General features: G+C 43.4%; 1 protein-coding gene across 1 annotated transcript; it reads left to right on the top strand.

Moving 5' to 3' along the window:
- The first annotated feature begins 11,353 nt into the window (after positions 1 to 11,353).
- Positions 11,354 to 18,654, top strand: SET (SET nuclear proto-oncogene). Its single transcript, XM_014873176.2, has 8 exons — positions 11,354 to 11,710; positions 12,885 to 12,942; positions 13,940 to 14,082; positions 14,691 to 14,794; positions 14,970 to 15,083; positions 16,371 to 16,541; positions 16,640 to 16,786; positions 17,690 to 18,654. Exons 1-8 carry the CDS (start codon positions 11,638 to 11,640, stop codon positions 17,711 to 17,713), a joined length of 834 nt encoding a protein of 277 aa, XP_014728662.1. The 5' UTR covers positions 11,354 to 11,637; the 3' UTR covers positions 17,714 to 18,654.
- Positions 18,655 to 19,869: the final 1,215 nt, after the last annotated feature.

Genomic DNA, 19,869 nt, shown 5'->3' with positions numbered 1-19,869 from the left:
GGCGCGGGGCTGCCAGGAGTCAAGATGGCGGCGGGGAGGGGGCGACAAAGCGGAGCGCCTGGGAGAGAGGAGACTGAGCCGCCTTGTGAGGGAAGCTCTAGTTGGTTATGGCCATGCGTTTGCCAGGGAATGGGGCCGGCTCAAGGCACACTTAGTGCCCGGCGTGTGCTCTGGCTCGTTGTTTTGCTCTCTACCGTCGTTGGCTTTGATGGGGGAATTCTGGTAATTCCTGCCGAGGGTGAGTTTCTGTGGCCGAGCTGGCTGCACGCCCGCGGGGCGGCTCCCCCGGAGCCACCCCGGTACGTGGTAACAGCTGGATAACCTGTGCTGTTCCTGTCCGCAGGAACAGCTTCTTTAAGTGATTATTCCTAACAGGTATGACTCTGCTTGGAGATTTTTTCTAACTAACTCATTGGAACAACTTGATGATGAATGCACAGGCTAAATTTAGTGCTGGCATAAGCAGGCACAGATGCACCAACTTCAGTGGAGTTATTCCGGCTGTTGCTGGGAAGGAGTCTGGCCTGCGTGTAGGCATCACGATTGCAGGATACAGAGTAGGAGCTCAGCAGAACGGTCCTAGTGCTTTCAACTCCTGAGCACATGTCAGTCCATTTATATCACAGCTGACTGCAATGGTTCTTCTGAGGAATTCAAAGTACTACACAATTAACAGGGAAGCAAGAGTCCCTAAAACGCCTGGTAAGAAACTCTTATATCCATTTTACAGACAGTGAAACTGGAGCACAAAGAGGTTCAGTGGCATCTCCCTCAAAAAGTCACAGTGAAACCGAATCCTTTAGAATTTCAAATCCTGGCTGGGTACCTGCTGTGATTCTTCCCCTGGCTGCTGTGGACCATCACTATACCCCACAGAAGAGCCAAGAACGTAAAAGCATAAACACTCGGGCTGGACTGATGGTCCTTTTAGCCCTGTCACCTCTCTCTGATTAGCACAGGAGTTAATCTGAATTTCCAAAGTTCAAGCTTGGCATCTCCAGCAGAATCTGGTTCATGTGGAAACGTGAGCAATGGCAGTCAGCAATGGATGTAACTCTTAAGTACTTTCCCCGCCCTCCTGCAGGCAGGCTCCTTGCTTTGGGTCACTGCATGGGGCAGCTTTTCATGTGTTGAAAAACTGATACTAACAGTGTGGTTTTGTTAAGAGGGTCTTCACATTTAAGATTTATCCTCTAGAAATAGATCATCTTCAGTCATCATTAAATTATCTTTAACTGGTATGATTAGAACTGCCAAGGCATATTACTCTTTAGTAGAGGAGTAAATATTATGAGTGTGAATTAATATATAGGCTGCGTCATCATAAAAATGCATAAACTGCAATTAAAAAATTTTAAATAACTTGTCAGGGGGAACTTAAGGAGAAAAGTTTGTGGGTTTTTGAGATGGTAAAGAGATAAGAAAACTGGAATTTAAGTATATGAAACAGACTGAAATAAATCCATTTTTTAAGCCAGTAGTATGCAAAGTTACTGCAAATGTAGAACATGTTCCCTGTATCATAGTGCATGTCTGGACTTTTCTTCCCTGAGGATGAGAAAGGAGCAAACAGCTCCAGACAAAGACTCTTCTAAGTAACTGCACTTTGATCCTTTATTCCAATTTCTCTGATTTGCTGGAGTTTCAATATATCAAAGGTATTTAAAGAAATCTTACGTTGCTATTTTTTCCTGGCCTGGCAGTATCAGATATATGGATGGTTTTGTCTTCACATCATCAGAAGTAAGGCAGAATCGGGCATGAGTGGGGGAGGGCTGTTACTTGCCTGAGGCTACCCAGTCTCTCTTAAGTGGCTGCTTTTACAGGGCTGATCTGTGCTTTTTCCTCCCTGTTTCATGAGAAAAAATGTAGGAAGTTTTCACTTTCACATAATGGAGCAAATCAGCATCAGAAAACAACAGCGAAGGTTGAGGTAAAGAGAAAACAAAAACAAAAGCGAGGGGGAAAGCATCAGAAAAAAGACAGCTGTAACAAGAAGCTGCACACTAGCGAGTGATCGCTGTGACCTGAGCAAAAGAAACACTCGGAGCTGCATCTCAGTAAAAATTCCCCCACTAGTGGGTGCAGTCGCTGCCCTCGATTTGTGATAAATGCAACTATTCAGTTCTGTTGAGGCTCCAGAGGCGAGACAGCAGATTGTACCCGAAAATGCAGAGATGTAACTGAGCCTTCTCCTTTTACACTTTCCTCTCCATTCCTTTCACCCCAACCAGATGCACATATAGACGAATAAAACAACAGCACTGATCAGTCCGGCCATGAGAAAGAGTTCTTGGACTTAGTGTGGCAGGGAGTGACTTGTCAGGGCATCGAAGGTATTGCCTTCGGCAATTGATGACGCATTTCAGAGGAACAGAACTTTATACATATTCTCGTTTATTCAAAGCAAACCACAGCCAACAAACAAAACTCTTCAACCAACAGCGAGGGTTTGTTTCAAAGAATTGTCACTCCAGATCCTACTTATTTCTCCAGCTTCTGTAACCAGCAAGACCTTATGCTGTTCCCTAATTGTTCCCATCCTACCTGTGCACTGCTGAACAGCCCGAGGTGACAGATGTGGTCTGGCTGAGGCCTGGGTACTGAACTATTGCCTTTGCATTAACCAAAGGATGTAATCAGGAGTTTGAAGTGGCTTTATGCTGACATTTTGTGCTTGTTATTTGAGTATGGACAATATCTGACCAGTTACTCCTGTGTTTATTTTTTGTTAGAAAATCATGATTTTAAAATTCACCAAACCTTGAGGGAGGTGAGGTTCCCACAACTGTCAGTGTTGAACCCATGTCCATGTACCCCACCAGGTGCTCAGAAACTTGATGAGGGTTCAGGTCCTCATGTGGACTCTGCATTACCACTCAAGTTGAAGTGTGAATCCCCCAGCTATTTCTTTTCCAGTGCCATCTGTAACAAGCTCATGCATTTTCTCTAATTTGTGACCTCCTTTTCCCTGTCCCCACTCCCAAATATCCCTGCAAATGCTGTGCCCTTTTTGCTTTGAAAACTTATTTTTCCATCTTAGCAGAAAATATCAGCTTGCTTCTGAAGTCCTGTTATACCAAAAAACGTGATACATTATCAAAAGAATCCATCTCCATTAAAATCATAATCTGCTGTGCTTTGCAGAATTAGTTGAGGGTTCCTTATAAATACGGATGCAGTTTCTTGCCTTGTACAGGTATTGTTTATCCCCTATTCATTCCTTCATGATTAATAATAAGACAAAGATTTTAGTCAAGTGTAACCAGAGCAGGAAGGAGCAGGGGGGAAGCTCTGTGGCAGGTGGCAGCAAGTTACCGCCACAGGGGCACAAAGGCATTGCCGGCAGGGTTGGAATGGCAAGCAGAGCTGGCACGGGGCCGAGTGCCATGGATTGTCCAAAGAGGCATCTGTGAAAGGCTCAGGATCCTGAATCCTGGCTGCCATGGTGCTCTGAACTCGGTGGCAGCTGGGAGTCTCTGCCTTGGGCAGGGATTGCTGCTGTCGATGAGGTGACTGGCAGTGTCTCTCCTTTTGGTCTCAGCAGCCTCTAGTTCCTGCTGAGTTTGTAGCAGCACGTCCAGCATCTCATCTCAGAAATAAAGGTACAACGTGCTGCACCATTCCTCAAAGGTACCTGACCCTTTGCAGTGCTGACAGCATGAAAGACAAGATATCCCTTAAATTAAACCCATATTCAGTAACCATGCATGACTAAAAATTAGTTATCTGTTCTGTACATCACTTCATCAACTCGTATTGTGTCTGTAGTATCTCAAACAGTTGTTGGAATTTTAACTGCTATGTTTAAAGCCAGTGGCTGTATTAGAAAGCAATGTGAACAGATTTTAATCCTCTAAACAGAACTGGTTCTCCTTTGCAAAAGTGTGGTTTCAAAAAAGGACATTCAGAAATAAGTTGTTACGTTCCACTTGGTACTATCAGATTTGTGCTTGTGTAAAGCAAGCAAGCAGAATTTGCATGATAGTTCTGGGTTGCTCTTCAGAAATCTCTGTATTTATTTAATTTCTAATATGCCACTTTCATTTCCAAGACATTATTTCTATGAACACTGAATATTCAATAAATACATCTTAGTTTTACTGGGGTATGGATATGTAATTTAAGAATGGAGAACAAAATAACGTTCCTACTGTGTTAGCTAATGCAGCAGGAAAGACAGATTTGCAAGGACTCCTTTTACTGATACAAATTTTACCTCCTTTTAGAGAGTTTGCATATTGCCAGGTTAGCTAGACCAGCAAAAGCACTTACTGTGAAAGCCACTTCTTAAATGGCAAATAAAAATATCTCATTTCATTTTTTTTTAATCCCAAGTATAACAGAGATTACAAAAAATACTGGAACGTATTATACAAGCACAGAGAGATAACTTTACAAACTTATGCACTGCAGAAAGATTATCACCTTCTCAAAAGCACATGGAAGATGAAGGGAAGCAGAGTATCTTGTATAGACAAATTGGATGTGTCAGTGCAAGTGTTTTAACTGCTGGCAGAAAATGCCAAGTGATTTGTAATGATCACTTGCTTTTTATCGCCTCCCTTTATCTTGTAGCAGAGTGACAGTCTGGTACTGAGAAATAACAGAATGAACCACCCATACAGCCCGTTTCTGAAACTTCTTTCTTCAGTGTATATGTAGGGTTCCCAACACAAGTACTGATCCCAGTCCAGCTGGGGGGAAAAAAAAAAAGGAAAAAAAGAAGGGAAAACATGACAAAACAGGGCTTAAGCAGCATGAATGCGGCTCTCTCTGGAGAAGTGTAAAAGACAATTGCACCAATTACATGCTGGTTTTGGAACTCCATGTAGCCTAAGCCTATTGAAATATATATTTGTGAGCGGGAGTGGAGGGGAAGGAGGATGCTCTGGAATGAGGCCTGGAGCTGGAATGCTGTCATAAAGGCAGCAGTAGGAGGCAGAGCTATAAACTGGCTGCAATCCTCAAATTTAAAAAAAGGTCCGGAAACATTTAAATGCCAAATTATGTGACACCTTTCATTCCTGTTTTTTCTTTTGTCCTTAGTTTTCCATTTAATTGACTGAAACTTTTCCTATTTATGCCACCAACTGTGTAAGCTGGGCTCAGTTAAAGGCATTTTTATTTTTCTCTACTCTAGCCTGACAAACTGCTTATGCAACAGCTTACACCTTTAATAACACCAATAAAACTGCATCAGAACTTAAAAAAAACCCAGATTTCTTAGCATCAAGGCCTGAGAGAACTTGCAGTGCTGGCATGTGACAGGAGGCAATTTATAATGAATTAACTCTGACAGTCACTTTATACAGCTGATTTTCAAAGATCTAGGCACTAAAGATGTGTTAATGAGGGGACTGAGGCTTCATAATTAATTATATTAGCATCTCTTTGTTACTCTCTACAACAGTAGTGGCTGGTTGACATTTCAATGGGAGTCTGGTGGTATTCTTTGTGATTATTATCCAGGAGTACAGTTATACCTTAGCTCCCAGAGGGAAACGTTGCATGTAAATGGCGCTGTGAATTGCAGGAGCCTTTGGAGTTCAGTAAAAGCCCTTGAAGGAGACCCCGCTGGAAACTGAATGGATGTCAGTAAAATTTCTCTAGTCTGGAGTCTCTCTTCAGATATGGACTCTCCTCCCCCTTCCTTTCCCTCCCCCCTTCCTTCCACTGAGCTGGTCCTTCTCACAAGGCTTAAGAACAGCAACATCCAGCCCTTGCTGAATGTCGACTTCCAGACCTCTAAAGGAAGGAATACTGATCTGAACAAAGCAGTGAACAAAGTAAACCTGAAAACAGGGAATCTTTTCACAGGCTTGAATTTTCAGTGCAATAAAACCCGAGCTGCCAGAAGGAGTCCCAGAAGTGGTGAGTCAGATAATAGATGTACGGCTGTGGTGGGAGGGAAATGGTCTCTACTTTGTTTTATACCACCCCACCCCCCCTTTACAAAGGCAGATGAAATTATTTTCCAGTCATACCACTGCAAAAACAAACACGGAGTTTAAAGGTTATTTCCTTTGTGTGTTTCTGAGAGACATTCGTTTTGACTCCAAAGGGGAAAGGAAGATGTTTTGTCAATGACCTTAATTTCTACTCTGAAAGTTTTTACAGTATCACCTGAGGCGGCAGAGCTGCTCTTTTGTTTACTGCCATATTCCACTTGTTTGTGTTAATTTAAAAAAACTTACAAAAATAAATTGCTGTATTTTCACACCAGTTGCAGTTAGAACTTTGTCGTGGTTGGGCTCAGTTAAGGGCACAGTTTGACAAACACCTCTGCTAAGTGAAATTTGTGCAATGTGTTCCTCACTCTTTCATTCCTGTCTTCATGGGACTCTCTTGTAACATTGTTCCTACATCTGCACCAGGGAAACAGATCAGAGTACAAGTCTGAGTTTAAAAAAAAGAGGGGTTGTGGGGACTATTTCTAATTGAAATCAGATTCAGATTCAATTTAACACACACACAAAAAAATCACTGGCACAATGCAGGAACAGTGTAAAGGGGAAGAGGGGAGGAATGTGTGGTGGGGAATGCGTAAGTAGGAATTTTACCAAAAAATAGTTTGTCAAACCATGTCCTGAAAGAATTTGCATTTTTCCAGCCAGAGCCACTCTTTGCTGTGTGTGCAGGTAGAACCTCACACGCAGAGATTACAGTTGCAGGACTCTCAGAGCTATTGTAATACCAAAAAATAATAACTGTTCTTACAGACTGACACAATTAACCAAATTCCACTCACAGATCATTGTTGGCAACTCGTGCAGCATTTTATGTAGCTGAAGTTGGAGACCAGTTCTATTCCTGAGTTCCATCTCCGGCTCTAATGAGCAATAACTGAATAAGTCTGGCATTCAGTTCACCTACCAGTAAAAGAATTACTTTACTCACGGAGCTTTTTACATTTAACCAGATTTTTTAAATGAGCTTTGACATTCTCAGATGAAAAGAATAATGTGCACAATGTATTATTATAGCAAAAACTGTATATGACAGATTCCTACATGTTTTCCTGTCTTTTGTCTCACCTTTCCTGTCACCATACTCCTACACCTGACTCAATACACACCATAAATGTTTGAGTGACACCGACTTCAAACTGATGAATTATAATTAATGTACTCGTTCTTTGCTGAGCAATGTTGTGTTTATTTTTATCTGCCACTTTTTGGATAGAGACAGAGGTTACTTCCCCTGAGAGTTCTACATAACAAGGGAAGTTTTTAATGATACCCACAAAAACCGCTGCCACTTGGTAACAAGACAATGGATGAAATACACACAGAGTGTAAAATTTTTGCCTCTAGTGCTGTTCCCAAGGGTCCAAATCTAGACGTGATAGTCAACTTCGCCTGGGATTCAGCAAGAGTTTTCCTGCTGTAGGACTGAGGAAGATAAATAAGAGTTTCAAGAATTGGCCAGAGTTAAAACCCTGGAAAGCAAACATTTATAAATTGCCTCCCTTTTAATTTCCCTGTGAACGGGAAGGTGGAGAGAATCTTCTGTCTATCTCCTTGCAGAAGCACAAAAGTAGGGTTTTATCTAGTCCTCAACATGTCTGAAAAGCTTATGCCTCATGTTCAGAAGTGTCTAACGTTTCTTTGACTTTCAATTTAATATTTTAAAGAGTATTTTGACTGCCTCTTTGCCTCTAGTATCTGGGAACAAGCACAGGTGTTAGGTAACCATACATCTCTTCATGGATTACAAGCAAGTGCTCTGGTAAGTTAGAAATGTTGGTGTAGAAAAAAAAAGAAGTCTAATGTCTAATGGAAATTTAATAAAAAATAAAAACTAATACAAATAGGATCACTGGATTTTTGCAGTGACATATTCTTAGTCACTGCCTGTTGTCCGTGTTATGAACTGCTGTCCTGCTTCAAGGCAATTATCAGCCCCAAAATATTTTCATCCGGAGGTTTAAACTGCAACAACTGTGAGGACATGTGGAAGATTCTTCTGTCATTATCTCACCCTTCAGTTCTAACATGAATGCTTGACTGGGAAGGTCTGTGCTAGTGGAGATGAATAAACAGTTGTAGCTGGTATTTGACTGGTTAATGTGTGTGCCAGGCTGTGTGTGCAGTGCTGGGGAGGCTCAGCAGTTCCTGGGGGCTGTCAGACTGATCACACACAGCAAACCTGCCCTGTGTCTCTGCCTCTGGCTCCCAGCAAGCCCTGGTGAGCCAGTCAGGCTTTGCTGCCAAGTACAAGCTTGTGTCTTCTTGAAATGTGCCTTCAACTCACAGGTGTACTCAGTAACTTAAAAGCTTTCATATACTCTAAAAATTTGTCTTGCACTCCAAGAGAGAATCTTTGTTCTTAATACAGAGCCCAAGCCTGCAAGTTCTCTATGGAAAACCAGGCTCCCAGCAGAGATGTGCAATTGTTAAGCAGTTGGTTGCATTTCAGTGATGGTAAAATAATCCTTGTTTTGTATTTATCTACAATAATTTCCAATTTTTTGGGATGGAAGGCTGTGAAACCGTGAGTTGCTATGAATTACATTGACTTACTTTCATGATCATATATATGCCCATTTTGCCTTACAGAAATACTTAGGGGGAGATGTACTCTTCTTTTTTTCACACATCACTGCATTGTATTGGAGAGGATTTTAGCACATTTTCTGATTTCATTTGCCAAACTGGAGGTTCAAGTTTAAAATTTACTGCTGACTTGACATCCCAGAAAGTAAGCACGATTACCAATTATGTCTCTGTCTTGTAGTAACATATCATACCAAGGAAAGAAACACTGGAGATCTGAACTTTAACTTCAAGGAGCAAATATGAGATTTCCTTCACAAAGAAAGGAAATTGACTCTGTTTTGTCAATTCTTTAGGAAAATGTGCAGTTATAACTGTACATTTAAACCCTCAACAGTTATTCAAGGACTAAAACTGCCTTAGAGGTTAGTTACAGGTTGTGAAAACATTAGAAAGATTTGAAGGGAGGTAACTGAATACTTATCAATAAACCCTCTACATTTTGGGGCGTTCTTTTGTTACTGTCTCAGAGATATTAAATTCATATTCTTTTACTATTTACATGTATTTATAATCTTTTTAATATCAATATACCCTTTTTTGTTGATAATACCTAGGTTTAGGGTAGTAAAAGCAGATCTTGGAAATATTTTTTAACAGTACAGCAGTTAAAATTCATGATTACTTGGTTTTAGATGTATCAGTGTATCACCATAATCTTGTACTTCAGGAATACCTGGTAATTTATAGACTAAACAAGGGGTTCTAGTAGGGAAGATGCCACTTGTGCCTGCTTGGAACTAGCTTCAAAATTGCCATCTGTATTTCAAATTATAGACCTTAAAAGACTAATCTAGAGAAAGACAATATAGCAAATTACAAGTGAGAAGAGAGGGAAAAAAAGCCCAAGAAGATACAACTACATAGTCAAGAGACCCAAATTAAATAGAAGGAAGAAAAGCAAGCTGCACACATGAGTTTACCTTGTCTGAATTGGAAGATATTCATATTAATCAATCTTGGGAGATGCAGACAGACTAAGGAAAGAGTCATCTTCACTTCAGGAAGGCCTTGAGACATTTGCCCCTTGGGAAGGATTTCATAATCTTGCATTTATAAAGTTGTGATGCTTTGCTTACCTTTTATGCCCAGCAGTTACAATTGCTGTATGTGAAACCAGAGAAGGAAGGGGTGGCAGCTCCTTTCTGCTGCTGTTTGCACAGGGAAGCACAATACAAACCCTGCACATGCCACAGCCCTTGTGGGTGGCAGCGAGGACATAGCTGGTGGGAAGTGACAGCTGGGAATACAAAAGACAAAACAATGGGGATTTGGAAGTAACAGGTGGGAGCAGCATTCAGAAAAGTATAGTCAAGACTTCTAGGGAGGCAGGAACTAACCCAGGCCTCATTGAATAGGTCCAGTAGAAAAGCAATTTGAAGAGGCAAAACAGGAAAAGAGCAGGAAGACTATGCTAATGTTGTATGACTGGGGAAGGAAATACAGACAGCAAATTCCTACTTCATCAAAACTGTACTTGTTCTTTAGCCCAGTCTGTATCCTAACACCCATCTGTGAATGATATGTTGCTGCTTTTGATGGAAAAGAGTGACTTGGCTATTCCTTTAAGAGCAGACACGGGTGAGCTGTAGCTGTGGAGCTGCACTGAGCTCTTCCATGACAGGTGGACAGGAAAGGGACAAAAAGGGTTATTTAAAGTCTGCCTGCTCTTGGTGCAGTGGCAGGTGTGCTGGCAGGCAGCTCTGTGACCTTCTGGAGTAGAGCTCCACAGTAACTGAGCTGGATGTGACTGACAGGGCTCTGTGCCCTCAACACAGAATGTCCCAAGTTATTTATATGGGTTTATTTAGTCTCGAGGAGGCTGAAGAGGCATCGCTCATTGCTCTCCACAACCACCTGAATGGAAGGCTGGAGGCTGATCTCTTCTGCCTTACCTGCAGTGAGAGGACAATGGCCTTAAGCTGAGATGGGAGATTCTGATATTTGAGAGAGATTTTTCCCTGCTAAGGTGGCCATACATTGGAACAGGTGGAGTCACCATCTATGGAGGTGTTCAAGAGGTGTCTGGATCTCACACTGGGTGATGTGATTTAATGGTTTGGGAGTTTACAGTGGCAGTATTGGATGAACATTGGACATGATGTTCTTAAAGGTTTCTTCCAACCTTGGTGATTCCATGATTGCTTTATGCCATGTCCCAGGTAAGGCAGGGAGTGTGGATGCCACATCCTCAGAGCACGGCAAGCTGGAAACGCGACTTCTCTCTCGTCAGGGACGCGCTGGGCATAGTCCCGTGGCAACGCCTCAGGCAGCGGAACCGCAGCCTTGAGCTCCGTTTGGGGGTCGGGGGTCCAGAAATCCATTCCTGCCCCTCGATATCCCCCGGTCGGGGGAGGGGACGGGCCGGGCCCCACCTCGATGGGGTCGATGCCTCCACGGGCCGTGAGGGGACGGGGCGGACGTAGGGGGGAACTCATGCGGCCTCGCGCGCGCCACCACAGCGAGGGCGCGCGGGCACGTGCAGCGCGCGCATGCGCGGCCCCTTCCCCTACACACCCCGCGCGCGCCCCCGCCGTCCCGCGCGCGCCGTCCTCTGTGTCTCCGCGCCGCGGACACGCCCCCCAGCGCCCCCTGGCCAATGAGCGCCCGGTTTAGGGCGGTCGGGGGGCGCGGCCTTCCCGCAGCTGCGCACGCGGGGCCTCCCCGGCGTGTGTGTGTGTGCTGAGTGCAGTGCGCCTGCGCATCGCGCCGCCCGCGGCACAGCGCGCCCGGGGCGGGGGGCTCGGTGCGCACGCGCGGTGCGGCCGCCGTGGCCCGGCCGGGCGGGGGGGGCCGCGCATGCGCGCCGCGTGCCCGCCCCTCGCCAGCAGCAGAGGAGGAGGCGGCGGTGGCGGCTCTGGGCGAGGGAGCGCGAGGGGAGTGAGAGGCGCCGTTGCCGCCCCGGTATTCGGCAGGACCGCGCGGAGGAGGCGGGAGCGCCCCGGCGGCGGAGGGACCTGAGTGGCGGCGGCGGCAGCAGCAGCAGCAGGAGGAGTCAGTGCCCGGCCCCCCCCCCCCCCGCGCAGCCCCGTTGCAGCCCCCCCCTCCCTCCCGCCCTCCGCGCTCCGCAGCCACCAACATGTCGGCGCCGGCGGCCAAAGTCAGTAAGAAGGAGCTGAACTCCAACCACGATGGGGCCGACGAGACCTCAGGTGAGGCCGCGCCGGGGGCGGGACGGGAATGGCGGCAGCCGGCGCGGCCTCCGCCTCGCGCCGACCGCCATTTTCCCCCGCCGCACGGGCCGCGGCCGCGCCGGGGGCGGGCGGAGCGCGGGCCCGGCCGGGCGGATGTGCAGGCCCGCCGGCGGCGGGAGGAGGCCATGTTAGCGCCCTTTTGTCTGCGCTGCCGGCCCGGCTTCCCTCCCCGCGGGGCCGGGCGGGGGGCGCTGCGGCTCGGCGGAGGAGCGGGACCCCCCCGCCGCCCCTCCCGGAGCAGCATCCGCGGAGCCTCATTGTGCTCCGCCGCCGCCGCCATGATGCGCCGCCGCCTCCCGCGCCGGCCGCGGCCGCGTGGTGCTGCCGGGCCGCGCGGGGATGGAGCGGCGGAGACACGCGGTGCTGGGGCCGCCCGCGCCGGCCCCACGTGCGATCTTGGCTTCTAAAGGTCGGAGTTGCCCCCGGCCGCAGCGCCTTCCCCACGTGCGTCCCCCGCGCCCGCGAGGGGAGCGGCAGAGCTGTCCCCCAGCGCGGGCCGCGCCGTGCGGGACGCGCACCGGGCGCTGCTCCGCTCCAGCCGCTTCTCGCTGCCGCTCATTCATCTCCCGCGCGGTGGGTAAACAGCGCTCCGTAACCCGGGCCTCGGCCAAACTTGGTCCGGGGGAAGTGCCCATTGGAAAATATCTGCCGAACGGCGGCTTTCGCATCTCTTTCATTTGTAGCTGTCTTTCCGAACGTTCTTTTCGGTTTTTGGAAGGTGGCATGTGCCCAGATAAGCTATTTCTATTGATATTCTTGTGCTCTGTAGATTGCTTTGCGTTTCTTCAAATGTGTTGGTCGTAGCAAATGTGGCTTTTTAAAACAAATTCTTAATTAAATTATTATTGACTTATAATTTAAGTTGGCTTGTTAAACAGTGTAGCGGGACGTGAGCTGTGGTTTCTAGGGGTGAACTCACTTTAGGGGCTGTTTTGTCAAACTTTGCTGCACTTCAGCTGCAGCACACCCTGTGAAGCTGGTGCTTTGAGGCCGTGTAAATCTTGTGACATTTAAGAGAAATACCTGAGAACTTCTACGGTAGATCGCCAGAGTGTGTCTCAAAGAGAAGTCCCAGGTGATTTGTCAGGCTTGTGAATGCAGGGATGTTGACACGTTTTAATTTGTTTTTCAGAAAAAGAGCAACAGGAAGCAATTGAACACATTGATGAAGTACAGAACGAAATAGACAGGTAAACATTATCTCACTTCTAAAATGCTTTAGCAGAAATTGAAATGTAACTGACAAAAGTGAAAGTGTTTAGTAAAGTGAGCACTCAGTAGTACTCACTGTCTGAACTCTGCCAAGATATACCTGTGTTCTGACTTGATTAGAGACATTAAAATAACAAAGAAGTGTCCTGGTTTCTTGCTTAATTGTGTATAATTAAAGAGGTAGAACTTGAGTTTAAAATTTTAAATTAATTGTGATATTTTTGATAATAGAAATGTATTTTGCACGGTCTTCTCAAGTTAATGTCTAAGCTATTTGGCTAAAGTGTTTCCCTCTTAGCAAGCAGAACCAAACACCTGGCTGAAAAGCCAGCTTTTATTATACATTTTTATTAAAATATTCATGTGCTTGTGCAGTAATACACAGAAAATGTCTCTGATATGTTAATTTTGTATGCCAAATCTCTTGGGGCTGTGGGTTCTGTGTCAGTCCCTGCCTGCATGTTCTCTCCATGTCCAGTGTCCTACAAGGACTGCAGGTGTCTGTTGGGGCTGTGAAGGTGTGAAGCTGTTGCACTATCAGGACTGTGCCTTTTTACAACAGCTCAGTTTTAAGTCTTTTGATTTTATTTGCACAGGCTGCAGAATTGCTTTGCTGTAGCTTCCTTGCCCGCCTAAAGTTATAGGGGGCAGGTGATAGGGCTTTGTTACCCATCTGCAGGTTTTATACAGACAAAATGTTCAAGAGCTAAAACTTTGCTTTGCATAAATAAAGATCCACCTCTGCAGAACATTCAAGGTGTGCAGAAGGTTCCATTCAGACCAGTGAGATTGTTTCTGGCAGAGTGTTTTTTAACAGTTGTTACAGCTCTGAGCTTCTGGGGTTTTTGGGACGCTTCATCTGCGGAATATGGCAGACTGGTATTATCAAACCCTTTCAGCTTCTAGTTAACTCCTCTGGTGTGTCCTTAAATCCCAGTTCTCCCCCTGTGATTAACACGGCTCTTTCTATTATAGACTGAATGAACAAGCCAGTGAGGAAATTTTGAAAGTAGAACAGAAATACAACAAACTCCGCCAACCATTCTTCCAGAAGAGGTCAGAATTGATCGCCAAAATCCCGAATTTCTGGGTAACAACATTTGTCAACCACCCACAAGGTACTTTCTTCTTAATAGCTCTCTTTTTTTCCTCCCTGTAAATTCAGTGTTGGTTTGCTTGTTATGTGAGTGTCTTAAAGCTCTGAGGGTCTTATGGAGTTGTCATTAAGCGTAGAAAACACTTCCTTTCTGTCCTAGATTGCATTTTTTAAGCTTTTTCTTTCTTGTACTTGTTGGCCAAAGGAACATCTTATTTACTAAAATACTTCAATCCTAAAATGTTTTTCCTGCGTTTTAAATTTAAAGTTTCCCACTTTATTCAGATCAATGGGAACTTAAAGTGAAAAAAGCAAACAAAAAATTATTCTAGATTGTTTGGATGTTTTTTACTTGGAAGTGAGCTCTTTGGGACTCTTGACAATAGACTTTCTACAAAACAAGTTTGTAGACTGCTTAGATTGGGAAAATTACATGCATGAAAATCTGTTTCAGAGGGAAGGGTGGGTATGTGTGGGTAGGCTGTTGGCTGGTAACTTGAAAAGAAAGAGTAATGAGAAGTTGGCTTGGACAGATGTGTTGCTTTTTAGATCTTCCTGGCTATCAGTTTCCTGTGTTTTGCCTGCCTGTTTCATGGCTTTGTTAATGTGGGATTCTTCCTTCTCTCTCAGTATCTGCACTGCTGGGAGAAGAAGATGAGGAAGCACTGCATTACTTGACCAGAGTTGAGGTGACAGAATTTGAAGACATCAAATCAGGTTACAGAATAGATTTTGTAAGTACTCTAAATTATTCATTCACTTGTGATTTTTATGTCTTTTTTAAATTAATTGCGTATTGGGCTGTAGTTTAGAACTTAAATCTTTGCAGTTATCTGTTTAGTGCCAGGTTTTACTTGATACGTGTGTTTCTATTCTGTGGGTTCTAAATCTTTGCTTTCCACTCTGCAGTATTTTGATGAGAATCCCTACTTTGAAAATAAAGTTCTCTCCAAAGAGTTTCACCTCAATGAAAGTGGAGACCCATCTTCAAAATCGACTGAGATCAAATGGAAATCTGGAAAGGTATGTATTGCATCTGGGAGAGCACAAGTGTGACCATGTGAAAACATTCCCAAGTGCATTTGCTTGTCTCTTCCTTGGCCAGGATCTAAGCTGTGTTGTGTTGTTTACTTAAAATAACTATTAAATGAAGAACTCCAAGGATAGCAGGTTTAGGGGGATAAGATAGTAGTGTATGATCTTGTTTTATATTTTCCTCTATTTCCTCCACTTCATTTCCAGATGCCACATCTTTTGTACAGTTTGAAGCCACAATAATGTGGGCATACCTGTCACCCAGGCAGTGTTCAAGCATCATTAATTTGCTGCATTTCATTTCTGTAGAAGTTAGAAGTACTTCAGTGTTATCCTGAAGATTTAGAACTGAGTTTTTAAAAGTAGAGCTGAGGGTTGCAGTTAAATTGCCGCTTGTTTTGTCACTGTCAGACCAAAGAGAAAACTTAATGTTTTCTGTATTGAGAGCTAGAGCTTTCCCTCTTGTACCAGAAACTACATTCTTGTACAGACCAGTCGAGTGATCTTTACATACACCACAAAATCAATGTGAATTCTGCTATTGTTCTTCCTTAAACAGTCTAAACCTATAAATATTGTCATTCTGACAGGAGAAAAAAACACTAAAAGTGTGGTGTAACAATATGGTAAAAGAAATAATTGATTTCATTTCAGACTTAACAAAAATATTGTTGCAAACTTACTGTACTTCTTTTCTAGGGTAAAGTGATACAGACTTTACATGTGTTCTTCTATGTGTTTTAGCAGTTTGTGGGGTTTTTTTGCTCTTACTGCAGAGAGTGGCCTGAAGACTTCAGAGTAGAAAATTTTAGGCAAAAAGGCCTAGGCAGGTCTTTATCTCCAAATGAATACTGAGCTTAGAGGTGTGGAGACTTTCTTAAATTGGTTGTGTGTAGTAGTTGCTGCAGTTACAACTACTGAGTAGTATAGGCATTGTGAGACCTTATTTCAGTGTGTCATTAGACACTTGTCATACTTATGTTGCCCTGAGATAGGGAAACATAAATCAAATGTGAGATTCTGCGAATTTTCAATGTTCAGTGGAGACCGTTGAAAAAAAACAAGTGGGTTTACTGTTCTCTCATGTTCATGAGAAAAACAGTATCTTCTGTCAGTTGTTTGGGTTTCAGATGTGTTTTACAGACTTACCCTTGAAGAAGGAGAGAAAAGTGATTTCTTAAGGTTATTTAGACAAATACATTTTAAAATGGTGCTTATAGGAAAAAAAGTGCCATAGAAAGATGACTTTAGGGAACTTCTTAACTTTGTTTTCAGGACCTGACAAAACGTTCAAGCCAGACACAGAACAAAGCCAGTAGGAAGAGGCAGCATGAAGAGCCAGAAAGCTTCTTCACCTGGTTCACTGATCACTCTGATGCAGGGGCTGATGAATTAGGAGAAGTCATCAAGGATGACATTTGGCCAAATCCCCTACAGTACTACTTGGTAGGTACAGCCCTGAGCAGGGCATCTGCACCCACAACAGCTCTGTGCAAGAGTGAATTTGATCACTGTAGTTGATGTTGTAAATGTGTCTTTAAAAGGTTCCTGATATGGATGATGAAGAAGGGGAGGGAGAGGAGGATGATGATGATGATGAAGAGGAGGAAGGATTAGAGGATATTGATGAAGAAGGAGATGAAGATGAGGGGGAGGAAGATGAAGATGATGATGAGGGAGAGGAAGGAGAGGTGAGTAATCTTGCCCTTCATGCCATTCATGTGGTGTTTGAGAGGGATCTTGTAAGAATACCAAGCCATTGTGACAAAGGTGACCTGGTTCTTTTCTGCACCCAAGGTGTGAGAACTGTGACTGCATTAACTTGAGTGGTTTCAGGTAGTAATAAGTATGTTTGTGTGTATGAGAGATGGTGGAAGTACATAGTTTCAGTAAATTTGTAAGGGAAGTGGGAAGTGCTCTGGGAGAACAAGGATATTAATGTGATAAAATTCTTGCTTTGTTACTGAGCGTTCTAGCAATGCTTTACATATAAATGACTTTTGTTGATGCATCCTTCCCACTTGTTGGTTTATTTCTCCTTATGGCCAGCCTAGCTAAGACTTTCTGTTGGGTTCAGGAGTTAGAAATTTGCTTTAGTAGTAAGTGAGATTCCAGGGTCAGCATCCAGGTGTTGGGAACTTAGTTTAGAATGTCTTAGTTTCTCAGAACTGGGTGTGGTGTGTCTGATTTCCAGCAGCACAAACTACGTGCAGTGAGAGGAGGGCTGCTCTGGGCTCTGCTTTATAACATAGAATTTGGCTTGTGAAAGGGTGAAGCATTTTGTTTTTCAGAGTTTTAAATGAGGGGAAAAGATGACTCCTTCACTTTCCACATGTTAAACTCATGTCAGTGCTTGTAGTGATTCTAAGTCATGGTTTCTCAAAGCTCTGATGTGTTTGCCTTGGGACAGCCAGGTAGTGAGTGATTTCTGTGTGGTCAGCAGCTGGGCACCCAGGGCAAGTGTTACCATCCTTTAGTGAGGGAAGAGATATCATACAGCACCATGAGTAGCACTGTAAAAAGTTCTGGTCACTGCATTTGCTATCTGAAGTTTAGTGATTAGATTTATTTAATTGTTGCTTATCTTTCAACAGGAGGATGAAGGAGAAGATGACTAATTGAACACTGATGGATTCCAAACCCCTTTTTACCTTTTTAATTTTTCTCCAGTCCCTGGGAGCAAGTTGCTGTCTTTTTTTTCTTGTGCTCAGTCGCCTTGTTCTCTTGAGGTCTCTTTTTCTCTCCTCTACACCATGGTTCACGATTTATTTTGGGGAAATACCTTGAGCAGAATACAGTGGAAAAGAATCTACCAGTTTCTGTTTCAAGTTCATTTTTATCCCTTTCTCTCTCAAAACAAAAACTGTTTATGAATCCAACACACCATGTTCTGTGGGAAAAAAGAAAACCTTCTGCTCCCTTCACTCTGCTGGAAGCTGAAGAGTGCTAGGCCCCTGTGTAGTAGTGCATAGAATCTAGCTTTTTTCCTTCTTTCTCTGTATATTGGGCTCAGAGATTACACTGTGTCTCTATGTGAATATGGACAGTTAGCATTTACCAACATGTATCTGTCTACTTTCTCTTGTTTAAAAAAAAAGAAAAAAACAACAAAAAAAAAATAAAAATAAAAATGGGGTTATAGAAGGTCAGCCGGGGTGGGTTTCAGAAGTTTGGGTGGGTTAAGTGGGCATTTTGACAACATGGCTTCTTCTCCTTTGGCATGTTTAATTGTGATGTTTAACAAACATCCTTGCAGTTTAAGATGACACTTTTAAAATAAAATCTTCTCCTAATGATGACTTTGAGCCCTGCCACTTGATGGAGAATCAGCAGAACCTGTAGGATCTTATTTGGAATTGACATTCTCTATTGTAATTTTGTTCTTGTTTATTTTTAAATTCTTTTTTGGTTTTTTTTTTGGTTTATTTTTTGGTGTTTTTTTTCTTCTTTTTTTGTTTGTTTTTTTTTTGTTTCACTGGAAAGGAAAGAAAGATGCTCAGTTTTAAACGTTAAAGTGTACAAGTTGCTTTGTTACAATAAAACTAAATGTGTACACAAAGGGACTGGTTGGTCTTCACTGAAAGAAACAGTTTTTATATCCTATTTAGAACTTGCTTGTAGTTTCTTGGCATTTTTGGGGGCATTTTGTCAGTATTTCTGTAGTGCAATGCAGCCTTGTGGTTGTGTGGACTGAATCAGTTCATGTAGTTTCCACTATTTCAGTATCTGTAAAGTGTTTCCTTTGGTAGTTCCTACTGCACACTGACTCGAGTTCCATGCAGGGTCATGTGCTGTGTGTGAAGACACGGGTGTATATTCATGTTTTGCAAAAAGGAAAGTCACTTGATTTGTAGAATTTGTAGTAATTTGCTGTACTGTATCTCCAGTACATCAGCTTGCATGAGAATACCGTGCGAGCTCAGAATACAAAGACCAAGGGGTGGTCTTAAAAATATTTGGGTGGTTTTGTAAGTCTTTTCAGTTGAAAACAAATCTTAATTGCAGGCTGATTTGGGGGCTATTTCAAAGAGCAAGATTCTTAGTACATGTATGAAAAGTTGCTACTTCACTGCTTTTTTTTCCTTGGTAGCAGCATGTATATGTGCTTTAGATACACTGTACTCTCATTTTAAGAGACTGCATTTGAGAAACTTGTAACAATTTCACATAAGGGTGTTGGAACTGGTATTCCACAAAATGTAATGGAAGTTGTTTTAACATGCTTTACTTTTGAAATATTTAAAAAAAATGTTCTATCAGCTCATCTGAAATTCAAACAGCTCTTTGGATGTGTAGAAAAGACTGTCTTCTGGGAAGACTTGTTATATTCTCTGATTCCTTTTCCTCACAGAATTTGCTGTAGTAAAATTCAGCTTTTTTTGATGCTTAAGAATACACTTGGCAGAACAAGATCAATGTCTGGTTGAGACGTGCACAAATAACATGTGTGAGGGAAAACATTCTGTAAGTGTGTGGTCCAGCTTGGATTCAATCCAGTTATCAGAGACAATGCAACGTCCAGTCTCGTGTGATCAATGCAAAAATAAGACAACCATGTACTTTATTCCATCTCAACAAAAGCTTCTGCCCTCATCCTGCTTTGCAGAGCCAAGTACAACGTTGATCATTAATGGTTTCTTACCATCTAGAGAGAGGAGGAACAAAACCCATGAAGTCCTATAAATTCTAGTGTTTTTTAATTTGATTCCTTTTTGTTGTAAGATTGAAAATAGCTTCCTGTTGTGGTAGAGGGTCGATGTGCTGTTACTTGCCA

Source organism: Sturnus vulgaris, chromosome 22 (assembly GCF_052056855.1).
Source record: "Sturnus vulgaris isolate bStuVul1 chromosome 22, bStuVul1.hap1, whole genome shotgun sequence".
Classification (NCBI taxonomy): Eukaryota; Metazoa; Chordata; class Aves; order Passeriformes; family Sturnidae; genus Sturnus; species Sturnus vulgaris.
This window is presented reverse-complemented; position numbering and strand designations above follow the sequence as displayed.